Source organism: Phaethon aethereus, assembly GCF_964289735.1.
Source record: "Phaethon aethereus genome assembly, chromosome: 2".
Lineage (NCBI taxonomy): Eukaryota > Metazoa > Chordata > Aves > Phaethontiformes > Phaethontidae > Phaethon > Phaethon aethereus.
This window is the reverse complement of record NC_138582.1, coordinates 104,062,140-104,077,369: the sequence shown is the minus strand read 5'-3', so window position 1 is coordinate 104,077,369 and position 15,230 is coordinate 104,062,140. Positions and strand designations below refer to the sequence as shown.

Here is a 15,230-nt window from a genome sequence, read left to right as displayed (position 1 = left end):
AAACTAACTTTTTTCCTTGCGTGAGTAATGTTGCTTGGAACTATTCCTTAGTAGACCTATTTGGTGCTTAGGCTACCTTAGTTGAAGAATTTAGTGTTCTGGCAAGGAATGTCGCCCTAGAAATTCTGGAGAAGTGTCTGCTTTGCATTATCTTGATAGCTGGGAGAGAATAGCTTGAGGGCTGCCTCAAGAGCTGACTTAACACTGCATAGATTTTAGCAGGGATGATACTGTCTGTGATTCCTCAGTTAAGGGTCCCTGCTAGTTTTTGTTTGAAGTCAGAGCAAATCCAGGGTCTGGATAACTGCAAACAGATATTTGTGCATTTTGAGGTACAGGAGCCCAAGCGTGCACATCTTTGTGGGACGTTTCTGCATCTCCAGAGAATGAGATTTCCAGGTAGGTAATTTGTTCTATATCTTCAGCTTGCCTAATCTACTATGTCATCCATCCAGAAATCAGGAATTAATAATAAAGCCTGTGTTTAACCTGTCTATTGGTTTTTACGGTGACATTCTAATTAGTGCTCACATCTGACCTATTTTTTCCTGTGCTGTTTGTTGCAGTGCTTCATGGCCACAGCAGGATACTAAACAATATTAGAGGAAACCGACATTAAGACATAATTTCCAAGCAGCTTGTTGGAAAAGCAGTTGTCACTGCCTTCCTGGTGCAGCATGGCATTTGGACTTGGTGTTCTCTGCCTGTTACTATGGGCAGTAACAGGTAGGAGTTTACTTCTTGTAACTCAGAATGAGTGAAGCAAATGCTCCTGGAGTGTGTATATAGGTGTGAATGAAATATGAGTAAGGCAAGAGCTGGGAAATCTTGTGACTCCTTAGTGCAAAAAGTTCTTGTAAGGTACAGCTTCATAACTGGCAGTTGATGGCAATTGAAGAAGGCAGTTGTGAGTAGCTGTTTGGACCCAATTTCAACAGGGCTGTTTCAGGGGAGATGCATGGGCAGGAGAGGGTAGTGGGAGAGTTCAGACTTTTCCTTCTCTTTCTCCTGCAGGACAGCAATTTAAGAATGATGTATTGCTTGTGTTCTAAGCTACCTTTTTTCCTTTGAAGTATTGTAGGATGGTTGATTTACAAGAAGCATAAATGCATTTGTTTACATCTCTCACCTTATCATCCCTTCTACAGACATGTATTTCCTTTCAAAGACCACTGTAAAGACCTGTAAATTTCTGTTTCAGCCACAGAGATAAGTAAATTATCTCCATAATCAGACAGATGAGGAATGATAGTAACTCTTAATACTGCCTCTGTGTCATTGGGAGACTTAATCTGGTGCACGCAGTTGTGACATGGCAACTACAGAACAATATATGCAAATGTGGGGTTTATTTCTTTAAAAGACAGTGTTTGAATTCTGGCTGTGGAGATAGGGGCAGTCCTGAGAAAATAATACTCAGTTATCTGTCTTTCATCTCCTGTAGTATAAACAGGGTTGTCTGTTTAATGAGGGAGAGCCTTGCTAATGCGCTAAGGCTTAAATTGACTACTGAATTTGGAAATACTGGATGAGGGCCGATAGGTATTAACTACAGCTGTGCTCATAGCTGGTTTGAAGTGCTCGTCAGGATCACCCTGAGGATCTCATAGTACCAAGCTTTTTGAGAACATGTAGCTGACGCTTTTGTTACTGTAGTAAACAATAAATATGCCTTTTGTAAATAAATAAAATGCTCTCTTATGAGATATGAAGTACCTGCTATAGGGTCTGTGCCAGTATCTTTAGAGAAAAAACACAGCAACTTCAACAGAAGGCAATAATGTGCAGTAAATACTGAATTTTGGTTGTAGAGAATGTCACAGTTTTATGCTTTTGATAAAGCTGTTTATTGTTATCAGGCTAGAATATACTCCATGTGCATACAGAAAGTCTTGTTTTCATTCTTTAGTTGCAGTTTTGCTACCCTCTCTTGATTTATTTGAGAACAAGACCATTACACTCAGACTGTTGGCTGCATTTCAAGCCTCTCCCTGTATCTCGGGTACCAGCACACAGTGTTTAGGGGCTAATACATTCTAGTATCACATATTATTTTAGTATAAATTTTAGTATTTATGTATTTCTATCTCAATAATTTGTGGTATTTTCCATCCAATTAATATTAACTCTAACTGGAAGGTACTTGCTGACTTCCAAGATATGTTTACTGAAATACATCAGTGGATGTTCACTTTGAAGTCAAAAGGACTTCTTTTGTTGTGCAAGCTTTAAGGTGAATTGACTGATGCTCAGGCAGTTGCTAGATGTTCATTCTGCAGTTTTGCTCTGCACATGAGCTTGTGCTTCTAAAGGCTACTTTTTCTTAAAAAAATAATGTTTTCTTACCGCTTGTTTTAAGATAATGAGAAAGCTGACTTAATATAAGAAAAGCTTGACATTTCATCATTGAGAGAATAGGGAAATGTTTCCATTGACACTGGAGAATATACTCTGGTTTGTCAAAAGAAATTGAGGTGAGCTTCTCCTGTTTAGATGAGATTTATTTGGGTTTTTGTTTTGTGCGCGGTGGCTTTTGGCTAATGGTGTTTGACTGCTTTTCATGAATGTGGTGGGTTGACCTTGGCTGGCCACCAGGTGCCCAGCAAGTTGCTCTGTCACTTCCCTTTCTCAAGAAGATGAGAGAGAAAGAGTGTGATTAAAAGCTCGTGAGTTGAGATCAGGACAGGGAAATCACATACCAGTTACAGTCAAGAGCCCACCAAACTTTATGTAAAGAAGTTAATTTAATTTACTGGCAGTTAGTCGGAGTAAGATAATGAGAAGTAAGAACAAATCTAAAACCACCTTCCCCTCACCTCTCCCTTTTTCCCAGGCTCAACTTCACTTCCAGCTCTTGTAACTCCTTTCCCTGGGTGGCTTAGGGGGATGGGGAATAGGGTTGCAATTAGTTCGTAAAACGCTTCATCTCTGCTGCTCCTTCCTCCTCACACTCTACCCCTACTCCAGCATAGGGTCCTTCCCACAGGATACAGTCGTTCACAAACTTCTCCAATGTGGGTCCTTCCCATGGGCTGCAGTTCTTCATGAACTGCTCCAGCATGGGTCTCTTCCATGGGGTGCAGTTCTTCAGGAATGGACCACTCCAGTGTGGATCCCCTGCAGCATCACAGGTCCTGCCAGGAAACATGCTTCTGTGTGGGCCCCTCTTCACAGGGGTACAGTTTCTGCCAGGAGGCTGCTCTAGCACAGGCTTCCCAGAGAGTCACAGCTTCCTTTAGGGCTCATCCACCTGCTTTGCAACCATGGGCTGCAGGGGAATCTCTGCTCTGGTGCCTGGAGCACCTCCTCCTTCTTCACTGACCTTGGTATCTGCAGGGTTTTCTCAGATATTCTCACTCCTCTCCCCTAGCTCCTGTTGTGCAGTGTTTTTTACCCCTTCTTAAACATGTTATCACAGAGGTGCTAACATATTGATTGGTTTGTTGTTGTAGATTGGCTCAGCATTGGCCAGCAGTGGGTTCCTCTTGAACTGGCTCTGACTACCCCCGACTACCAAAACCTTGCCATATAAACCAAATATAATGAAAAACAAAGCTAGAACGGTAGGCAAATCACCTAATGGATACAAATACCTACCACTAACTAATGGTTGTACCTGTCAGGAGGCTTGAGCTGGATGTGGCAATAGGTATTAGTGTGTTCTATGTACCATGACTGTCACTCAGCATCTCATGCAACTTGGATGATTGACTTCCCAAACCTGTGGATGCAGCTCTGAATTTCTTCAAATAGGCATCACTTATGCTAATGTCATTTCACTCGCTTATATCCATTCATGGATTGTCATCTTATGTTGAAATAGATTTAAATTATTCTGACCATTAATAAAAATCAATAGTTTTTATGCTAATGCATGAAAAATATTTTTTTTCCTATGAGAGATAGAAGACATTGCTTTCCACCACAGAAACAATAGTTTACTTTGCAACTGGGAATCCAACACCTTGGAATTGATTCAGTCTAGCTCTCATCTTGAGCAGGCATATTCTAATCTGGCATTTGAGGCAGACCTTGCAAAATACTGCTATTGAAATGGATTTCTACAAATATAATGGTCTTCTCATGCCTGACTCTCAGGTTTATCACAGAATCACTAAGGTTGGAAAGGACCTTCAAGATCATCAAGTCCAACCATTAATCCAGCACCACCATGTCCCCTAAACCATGTCCTGAAGCGCCACATCCACACGTTGCTTGAACACTTCCAGAGATGGTGACTCCACCACCTCCCTGGGCAGCCTGTTCCAATGCTTGACCACCCTCTTGGTGAAGAAATTTTTCCTAATATCTGATCTAAACCTCCCTGGTGCAACTTGAGGTCATTTCCTGTCGTCCTATCACTAGTTACTTGGGAGAAGAGACCAACACCCACATCGCCACAACCTCCTTTCAGGTAGTTGTAGAGAGCGATAAGGTCTCCCCTCAGCCTCCTTTTCTCCAGACTAAACAATCCAAGTTCCCTCAGCCGCTCCCCATAAGACTTGTGCTCCAGAACCCTCACCAGCTTTGTTGCCTTTCTTTGGACACGCGTGAGCACCTCAACATCTTCTTGTAGTGAGGGGCCCAAAACTGAGCACAGTATTAGAAGTGTGGCCTCACCGGTGCCAAGTACAGGGGTACAATCACTTCACAGTACAATCACTACAATCACTGTGAGCACTCTCAAGACGAACTGCTCCATGATATTCCCCAGTACAGAGGTCAGACTGACAGGCCTGTAGTTCCCAGGATCTTCCTTCTGGCCTTTCTTGTAGATGGGTGTCACATTGGCAAGCCTCCAGTCTTCTGGGACCTCCCCTGTTAACCAGGACTGCTGATAAATGATGTGTTCATATTTTGGTGCTTTGTTCTGAGATTAACCACTCCAACAAAATGCAAAGATGGATTGGCAGGTCGTTGTAGTCACAGGTGTTGTGCAGTCTAGTCTCCTGTTTTTAACTCCATGCAGCCCAGCTATACATTACATGACCTCCCAGAGTCTCTGCTAGGTGTCACCAGTATCCCTTTCTTTATGCTAGGGGAGGGCGTTTTTAAATACATTACAAGCCATCAATTTTCAACACATTTCACTATTGCTGGTCTTGGACTTCGAAGAGTAAGATGAATACCCTTTTCTTCCCATGTATCTAACGCATGAAACACAAACCAGAAGTGTCAAAGGACACTTTAAGGCATAGGTATGCCTTTGAAATGACAGTGGAACCACTAGCCTGGGGTCCCAGTGCATTATTTGTTAACTTATACTGCCATGGCTGCATGTTCTTGTAATGTGTGCTGGTTCCCACAGGTCTTTCCAGCGAAGCAAGGTGGTATAGTGCCTGATTATGATCTCTGAGATTGTAATGAGTTATGCAGTGTGCCGGGTTAGTTCACATTGTTCACGTCTCTGTTGGAAGTGGTCTGGTGTTTCCTCGGGGAGGGATGTAATAGTTGCACCCATGCATATACCCTTCTAGTCTCCAGCTGCAAATATCCAGTGTCATTGATGGGACAGATGAGCTGAGTGATTCAGTGTGCTTAGATGCTTATGTGTAAATTAAGGGGAGAATGGTCTGTGCGTTGGATGAATTGTTTTGACATGTCAGATCTTGCCTGTGGTTTGGGCACATTTGGATTGGGAGCGTATCTGCAGCCTGGTTAAAAAAAAAATAAATAAAAAAAATGGTGGGAGGGAGAAGTGTCCTTTAGGTGTGGGGTTATTTCTCTTCCCCCCCCCCCTCCCCCCTCCTCAGATACCCCTTAGTTGACTTATGAGTGACAAACAGGGATGATAACAGTTCATGCAGTGGAAACAATTCTTGGAGAGGACCATCAGGCCCACTGAACTAATTAGGGAACTTTGACAGGTCTTGGACACAAGTGGGTAGTAAACATATGAAGACTGCTGTAATGGCCACAAAAGTTGTGCAGCTCATTGTTTGTAACTGTAGCTAGAATACTGTTGGCCTTAGCTTTGTGTTGAGGATTTGCTTTTACTGAACATTTTCTGTCTATTTGTTCTCCTCTCCTCTTGCAGTGCTTAATCTACGTCCCAGATGTATCCCTGTTTAAAGACCTGTGAGACTTCAGGGAAGGGGAGGGGAAACACCAAATAACCAAAAAGCATCCTGTAGAAAAGGAAAACCTATTCATGGTGTACAGAGATGTTAGCTTTTGCTAGAGGAACTGATACAGTGATATTTCAGATGTTGATGATAATAAGCCATAATACAGCTTTTTTTGTTTCCAGGACACTCCCTCTTGCCCCTTCTTTCTGCTTCTTGTACTGCTTGCTGCTAGGGAAAACAAATAGATGAGCCTACAAGTGGATAGTTCTGTCCTTGCAGGGTTTCAGGCTGGAGTAATATGAACCCAGTGTTAGTACACTGTCACAATTTGCTACTCACTGACTAAAGAATATTTGCCTCCAAGTCATTCAAGTGCTCATGGTTGTGTGAGCCTGCCAGAGAGGGGGCAGAGCATCTGTTAGGTTTTGCAGTTAGTCTCCATGTTCAGTTGAGGAAAGGTCTCCAGCCAGCTGTAATGGAGGAACAGCTGCGGTCCTGCTGGGCGCTTGACATCAGTGGACTCGTGCACCAAGATGTAAGAGTGGTAGCATGAAGCTTAAAGAAAGGTGTGGGTGTTTCCTCACTAAAGGAAGGAATCCTATATTCCATAGTGTGTCTGTTTGTTAGGGTTTTGGTGGGGGGTATGGGTTGTTTTACTTCTAGGGTAACCAACTTGCTTGACTGGGTCTCTGGATGTATCAGTGTTGTCCTACTGTAGACATAACAACGTACAGCTGAAAGGAAGGGGAACACTTGGCTTGCAGAACTCGTAGGCTATCAGTGGCCCAGGCACCAGAAGGCTTTCAGGGCTTGTAATAAAGAGAGGCAGTCTTTCTATTTGTAACCTGAAAGAGTAATTCTGATACAGTACACAGAATTGCATGATGTTTTTTTTTTTTTGGCCATTACTGGTCAGAGTAGAACAGTGCTTTGATTTCTGAGTTTAGTTGACTGAAGGAAAACAGCTGTGCTATTACCTGCTGTCTGAGGTCATGGTTTAGCAGACATGAATATTACTCTGTGATGTTTCATGTGGCACACTTTCAGTAAATTTTCTGTAAATAAGAGACCTAACTATCTCTTACTTGAGCCCATTGCAGACTGGAAATTGGATGGGGTGAATGGGAACATGAAATTAGACATCAGAATAAATTCACTCTAAGTAGATCTTAGTATTTTCCATCTGAAGGCAACTAATGGACTCATCTAGTGTCAGGCTGAAATAACCTGCTAAATTCATCTGTTCTTGCCCACCTAGTGCTAGAATTTAACTCAAATATAGCTCTAACTGAAGCAAGAGATGAAACTTTGAATACTTTGATATTTGGATTACACTATTAGATTTCATTTAGAGTTGGTGGGGAAACAATTTTCCCATTTTACAGAAATTCTGAAGCTTAATGTTTTTTCCATTCCTTATCGGGATGAAACCAAGGCCTTCTGTCACTTGAAAAAGGGGGTAGCTAAGGTCTGTGGCTAGGATGCTTGCTTGAGAGATTTAGGTTCAAAGTCATGCATTATTTTAGGATTATGCTGGACTTGTTTCTCTCTGTGGCTAATGAAACACCATTAATTTCATGGGAGGCTGACTCTGCAGTGTGGTAGCTGATGTATCAGACTGAAAGTGGCAGAGTGACATCAGACTGAGTGAAGACTTGAAGTCTGGCCTCAGGTTAGAGTTTTGGATTATTCCAGTTGCCCAAGTCTCTCTCTAAAACAAGAATTGATCGTTCATTTCTGAACAAATGAATAATGAAACTTTTGAATTTCTTTTAACAGGTTGGTCACTTTCTCCTTCAGGTGTGAGGTAAATGAGGAAAGGGATGAAAACTGTCCTCAAAGGAGTTTTTTGACCCACCATAATAATGCTGTTCCTAAAGTATTAATTGTAATGAGTTGTTACTGACCTAATATTGAACATTCACACAGGGTCATGTTTCTGTTTTACACTATCAAAGGCCTGTTTCTCATCTCCCTGCTGACTTAAAGGATTAACTAAATCAATATGGGTTGAAAAAGGACAGAATGATTAAGTGGGCTGCCTGACTCAGATGCTTCATTTTAACCCAGAGCTCTGCTGGCTTACTGGTCCCAAGTTGTGCAGGCAGCTTAAAGGAAAGACTTGTGTTGACAATTCAGGATCTCTGCCAGGATCTTATGATCTTGGAAGTGAAAGGGAATGTAGAGGAAATACCTATATGCAATGTGAAAGAAAAAATAACAAATCCTGAGCATCTCCTGGGTACAGATAAAGATACTTCAGATGTAGGCTATGTTAGAACAAGTTTTGCATTCATGTTCCCCTGGATAGATTCACTGAAAGTGTAGAAGTGGAAGAATAGACAGCATCCCAGCTCTGTGTGAAGGAATAGCTGGAGTAAAAAAAACCCACTATTTTTTTGTTTTGGTTTGGTTTTTTTGCATTGGACTTAACCTACTTTGCAAGCTGTAGATCCATCCCAGGAAGTACAATGCCCCACAGGTATTTCAGTAGCTGTGTTCAGATAGTCTTTTGTGAATGAGCGTACTGCAGTTCAGCTCAGAAGGTGTGGTGGGTGGACACTGCATGCATAGCAGAATCTCTGCATCTCCAAGGCTTCAGGTCATGGTCAGACCTAACCCCTATTGCTGGCTTATTCCTACTCCTTGTTTTCATTTTTCCTGCACATCAGCTCAACAGATTTGAGCTGGAACCATTAGTCAAACTGCCTTTTTCTCCTGTCATATACTGCTGTGAATGAGGTTTCTGCTCCCAGAACTCAACTGTTAATGACGTGCAAAGCAGGCAGAGTCAACTTTGTCTTCCATTACTGTGTTAGCTCCACAGTCGTGACATCTTGTTTTCATTGGTTGAGTTAGCAAGTCTAGTTGAAACCCATGTTAAGAAGCATGTTCTTGCTTTACTAACTGTTTTTTGAAGATTTATCAGATTTTTCAAGTTGCATTTTGGAGACAAGAATTCTGAAGAGCAGTTATAACCTATAACCAGGAAAAAAACACCTAGAAAAGATGTTAAAAATTGACTGAGTTATACAGCACATTCATTCGTGCTTGATTTGAACACTTCACAGTCAGTCTGTGATGTGCTATGAAAATAATTCTAATGTTATACTAAAAAAGTACAACTTCACTGCAAGGGAAGGAAAGATGCTCCCTGCTGGAGCAAGCTCTTGGGATTTCACGTGAACTAGTGGTTAAAGCAGCAGAAATTGGAGAATTTGATCCAGCTTTATATTAAGCCCAGCAATTACATTGGTGTGAGGGACTCTTCATGAAGTTCAGGTGAGATGGCAAATGTTTCTCCTACGTAGATTTTTGCTGCCTTCTCCCTCAAATGAAACAATGACATGTTACAGCATCTTACTTGAATTTTGTTTTAAAGCAATTTTTGCTTGCTATGCTATGGGGGGTAATGGAGGTACCCCATGATTTTTTGTGTTCCCTGCTCTGTTCTTAAGTATTAGCAACTCACTTGATCTCTATGTCTTTGTATTTGTAGCAAGAGAGTAAGAGGTACTTTGCAAAACATACCAAGATCCTACACTGAAAAATCCCCCAAAGTACAAACACTACTACAAAGGGACATGCTGGAAAAAAAAAAAGTAGTAGAGCCATTAGTGAAAGGAAATGAGATTATTTAAGCAGAGTACCACCTATGTTTATCTTGTCTCCTCTGATAAGCCATTTTTGTCACAGTAAACTATATTATGGCTTGGTTGTACTGTTGTGCCTTATGCTGGTGGTGTTGTTTCAGGTTCCAGTTGTGAGCAGTGCAGAGAAGGAGCTACGTATTCGGGTGCAGTAATATCTCCCAACTTAGAAACCACTAAAATTATGCGAGTTCCTCATGCTATCTCACTGTCTGACTGCATCGCAGCATGTTGTGACCTCTCTGGGTGTGACTTGTCCTGGATGTTTGAACGACGCTGTTACATCGTGAACTGCCAACACAAAGAGAATTGTGAACCTAAAAAAATTGAAACTGTAAAGTCCTATCTTACTTTTGTGCTGAGGTCTTCTCAGAGGCCAGCCTCACTACTAGGATTTGGGCAAGTGATCCCAAGCATGATCAACTCTGTGGGACTCCAGAATGAGCTGTCTGAGGAAGTGAGTAGCCTGAAGGAGCTGTCTGTGCTTGGCAAAGATCCCAGCCTTGAGGAGATACCTGAATACATTGATGATTATAAAGAGTTGGAGCAGGACCCCTTCCAGGTGAGCATCAAACATGAGCAGAAGGCAAGCACGGATTATGCTGGCTGGGGCCTGATGGTGGCAGGTGAAAACAGCTTCAACTCTTCCATGGGTGATGATGGAGATAACCACGAAGACTTTGCTGAAAAGAAAGGGGAGGCTGGGAAGGTGGAAAGCTTTCTGAATAGCAACAGTTCTGAACTGAGCTCTGTCACTGAACACACCACAGAGAGGTTGTCCTCTCTCCCAGAGATTATACCATTCCCTGGGAAGACATCTGAAAGTGAAGCAGCTGTTCAGCTTCTTGCACAACCTGATGATACTTTGCAAAAAGAGGTATGTTTGCCCCTCGGGAAGCAGGCAGAGTATGGTGAGGCCACTTTGCAATTGTTTTGTTTTTCAAATCAAATTAGGTTACTGATTTGTAACACTCAAATGTCTTACAGTCCTGTTACAGTGTAGAAAAGGCTGAAGGTTAGAGGATTATCTTAATAGGCAGATGAATCGCTGAAGGAATCACTAAAGGAACCTTTTATATCGGATGATAAGGAGCAGAGCTCCTTTTGGGACATTGTGGGGTTTCCTTGGAAGTGTACAGATGAGTGGGCTTGGTCCTGGTGTAATAGGAATGTTAGGGTATTCTTCCCTTCTGACCCTTGGTGATTCAGAATAAGTTAGCTGAGCAATACTAGTGGACCCTCTAGTATCCAAAGGCCAAGACCAGTAAACATAAGTTACTCCATCAATAAAATTAAGCCTATTTTATGGGTTTCATATTACTAATGCATAGTGGTGTTACAGATGTAATGTGCTGAGTAAATACCTTTTATAATGCTTTTAAATCATTTAAAAGAGGCAAGGTACTTAAGGGGGGACAGTGGTGGTTTTGGACCGTGATGTACAGCAGGATAAAGTAGATAAGGTGCTTTTGTTCTCTGGATCCTTTTCTTGAGTCTGGCAATAAGAAAAATAAGTTAAATACTTTAAACCTAACATAGATACTTAAGTAAGACACACCTGTTCTCTATTTATGCCATGCAGTTTGATCAGTTGAGACTAAAGGGGCTCTGGTTCCTTAAAAACAGGGTGGGATCAGTGGGAAAGTTGAAACAGGCTGTAAAGTCAACATTTGCTGGATTTGACACACACCCCTGCTAATGGGAAGAGGAAATGAAGCAATGTTAGCTGGGTTATTCAAAATTCCACCAGATCTTGTAACCAGCAACTACATATCTCTTGCTGTAAAAATTATAATTTATTGCCATTATTGTAGGGGAGAAAAATACATGTAAATAAGAAAGTTGCATGAAATCTGAGGTTCTTGGAGGGGACGACTGAAATGGCAAAAGTGTGTGTAGAGAACAGCAAGTCTTCAGATACAAACTTGGATGCTGTTGCAGCCTAGAGGTATGGCAGTTTCTGGGCTCTGCTTTTAGTCATTCTGAGAACTTGTGGGATTCTTGGGGGGCCTCTGGAGTGCTGTGAGGAATATGAGTGGTTGCTGCAGCTGGGGGAGGACAGCTAGCAGAGGCTTCTCACAAGCTCTATCGGCTGTTGTTGATCAAAGAGTGCTTTGGGCTTTGCCCTCGTTGGCTCATGATCGGGGAAGGTGATGCAGCCTTTCAGCAGGTGCTAGGGGGAGGCCTAGGAGCTCTGCCTAGAGATGGCAATGAGCTAGTCAAGGCTTATGGGTCAGGGCTGTCAGGCCAACTGTTGTGGGCAATGTTAGGGTGCATGTCTGCTCCACACTGCCTGGTCAGGAAGTAGATGAAGCCTTCAGGCAACTGGGAGGAGCCTCATATTCATAGCCCCTGGTCCTCATGGGGGATTTAAGCCACCCCAATACCTACTGAGAGGGCAAGAGAGCAGAGCACAAGCAATGCAGGAGGTTTCTGGAGTGTCTTGATGATAAATTCAAGAAGTTATTAGAGGTGATCACAGAATTGGAATCACAGAATCATTAAGGTTGGAAAAGACCTTCATCAAGTCCACTCATCAACTGAATACAACCAGGCCCACTAAACCATGTCCCGAAGTGCCATGTCCACCCTGGGCAGCCTGTTCCAATGCTTGACCACTCTCTCCGTAAAGAAATTTTTCCTAATATCCAGTCTAAACCTCCCCTGGCACAACTTGAGGCCATTTCCTCTCGTTCTGTCACTAGTTACTTGGGAGAAGAGATCAACATCCACATCGCCGCAACCCCCTTTCAGGTAGTTATGGAGAGCGATCGGGTCTCCCCTCAGCCTCCTCTTCTCCAGACTAAACAACCCCAGTTTCCTCAGCCACTCCTCATAATACTTGCTCTCCAGACCCCCTCAAACAGCTTCGTTGCCCTTCTTTGGACATGCTCCAGCACCTCAACATCCTTCTTGTAGTGAGGGGCCCAAAACTGAACACAGTGTTCAAGGTGCGGCCTCACCAGTGCCGAGTACAGGGGTACAATCACTTCCCTACTGCTGGCCACACTATTTCTGATACAGGCCAGGACGCCACTGGCCTTCTTGGCCACCTGGGCACACTGCCGGCTCATATTCAGCTGGCTGTCAACCAGCATCGCCAGGTCCCTTTCTGCCGGGCAGCTCTCCAGCCACTCCTCCCCAAGCCTGTAGCGTTGCATGGGGTTGTTGTGGCCCAAATGCAGGACTCGGCACTTGGCCTTATTAAACCTCATACAGTTGACCTCCACCCATTGATTCAGCCTGTCCAGATCCCTGTGTAGAGCCCTCCTACTCTCCAGCAGATCAACACTCCCACCCAACTTGGTGTCATCTGCAAACTTACTGAGGGAGAACTCGATCCCCTCATCCAGGTCATCAATAAAGATATTGAAGAAGACCCGGCCCAGAACCGAGCCCTGGGGAACACCGCTTGTGACCGGCTGCCAGCCGGATTTAATGCCATTCACCACAACTCTCTGGGCTCAGCCATCCAGCCAGTTCTTTACTCAGCAAAGAGTAAACCTGTCTAAGCCATGAGCTGCCAGTTTCTCTAGGAGGATGCTGTGGGAGACGCTGTCAAAGGCTTTACTAAAGTCCAGGTAGACAACATCCACAGCCTTTCCCTCCTCCACTAGGCAGGTCACCTGGTCATAGAAGGAGATCAGGTTGGAGAGATCCTGCTCCTGTACCTTCAAGACCGCCTGCAAGATTTCCTTCTTGAAGAAGCATGTCCAGCCTTCCTGGGCCCTTTTGCCCTTCAGAGCAGTCTCCCAAGGGAGTCTCTCAACCAGTGACCTGAACAGGCCAAAGTCTGCCCTCCAGAAGTCCATGGTAGCAGTTTTGCTGACTCCCTCCTTACTTTACTCAGAATAGAGAATTCTATCATGTCATGGTCGCTAAGCCCAAGATGGCCTCTGACCACCACATCTCCCACGAGTCCTTCTCTGTTAGTAAACAGCAGGACAAGCAAGGCACCTCCCCTGGTAGGCTCACTTACCAGCTGTGTCAGGAAGTTATTCTCCACACACTCCAGGAACCTCCTGGACTGTTTTTTCTCTGCTGTGCTATACTGCCAGCAGATGTCTGGTAAGTTGAAGTCCCCTAGAGGAACAAGGACTAGCAATTGCGAGACTTCTGCCAGTCACTTACAGAATGTTTCACCTGACTCCTCATCCTGGTTGGGTGGTCTATAACAGACTCCCAGCAGGATATCTGCCTTGTTGGCCTTGTTTAGGGGAAACTAACAAGCATCTTTTAGTTACTGCTTGTGCTGTGTGCTGGAAATTAAGCCAGGGAAAGAACCTGCAGTAGCTCCATGCACCACCGTGTTTGTGCACGTTGGATGTGCAGTAACATTTGGAGCTTGCCTCCATTGTATTTTGCTGACACATGGAAGCCACGTTAGCACTGTGCTAAGCTGTAGCCAATTGTCAGGATCTCTGCTGACTGAACTGCTTAGGCAGTGCCTTAGAGAAGCCATACAACTTTGAGTTCACCTAAGGTGTGGGTCAAACATAGCTGAGCAAATTTGTTCCCCATCTCTAAGGGATCATGTGAATACAGCTTTGTGAAAGCTGAGATTTCAGATCTTGCAGTGGTAATGCTATATATGGCCAAGCCTACTTTGTAAAACTCTATGTGATTTTGCCATCCCAGCCAGAATAGAAAGATTTTGCTTTCTCTGTTAATGTAGAGAAAGGTTAAGAATCTGGAGAAGCAGAAAGTTTTGAGAAACTGCCAAAGCCTGTGTAGCCTTTATTTCCCAAGTGGGAATCCTTTGAATTTAGACGTTCTTAGAGACATGAAGATGATGAGCGGTTTTGGCAAATGCCTTTCCCTGCCCTTCCCCAGGTTCAACTTCAGTCCAGCCATATCTCCTCTCCCCTTCCTAGTTTCCACTCCCCTTCTTTTCACTGCACATTATGCTCCGTCCCTCTGGTGAGGTGACAGGGAGTACAGGAGGTGGAGATCAGTGCATGAGTTTCTCTTTTGCCACTTGTTGCTTCTTTCTCTTTTCTGCCACTGTTCCTTCCTCCTTGTTTCTTCTGCTCTGGTGTGGACTTCTTTGTGGGCCTCAGTCCCCTGGGACTCCTCCTTCCTAGAGGGTGTCTCCAACTCTATGCCCAATACACAGTCCCCTTCCATATGTTCCTCTCTCATGTCTCCTGTTGTGCCTACCCCCCCACCTCCTGTGTCCCTTGCTCCAGTGGCTCTTGCCCTTTCTTAACTGTGTCTGAGTAGTTGCAGTGTTGGTGCATGGTGGCTTGCTTCCATCCATTGCCAAACTTGGTCTGGGACCACAGGGGTGACCCCTGCAGCCAGTCCCCTGCCACCCAAACCCTGCTGGTTATGCCTAACACAAACTTCCTGCTTGGCTTCAAGTTTTTCTGGTTTGGGAACTGCACTCTAGTGAAAAAGATGTTGCCTGTGATAAATTCTGGTGATAGGATTTCCTTCTTACATGTCTCTTTCTCCAGCAAGCAGACATTTTTATCAAATCTTGTATGTATCGTTCAGGCACATATTTTTG

At 43.8% G+C, this 15,230-nt stretch overlaps 1 protein-coding gene across 2 annotated transcripts in view; it reads left to right on the top strand.

Moving 5' to 3' along the window:
* Window positions 1–677: 677 nt before the first annotated feature.
* Window positions 678–15,230, top strand: part of KIAA0319 — a gene marked incomplete at both ends in the record, with an annotated part of 43,322 nt that continues 28,769 nt past the window's right edge. For both annotated transcript variants that reach the window (XM_082014773.1, XM_082014772.1), the window contains 2 exons: window positions 678–726; window positions 9,823–10,595. In XM_082014773.1, the coding sequence (XP_081870899.1) occupies window positions 678–726; window positions 9,823–10,595 (822 nt within the window). The remainder of the gene's footprint in view (window positions 727–9,822; window positions 10,596–15,230) is intronic.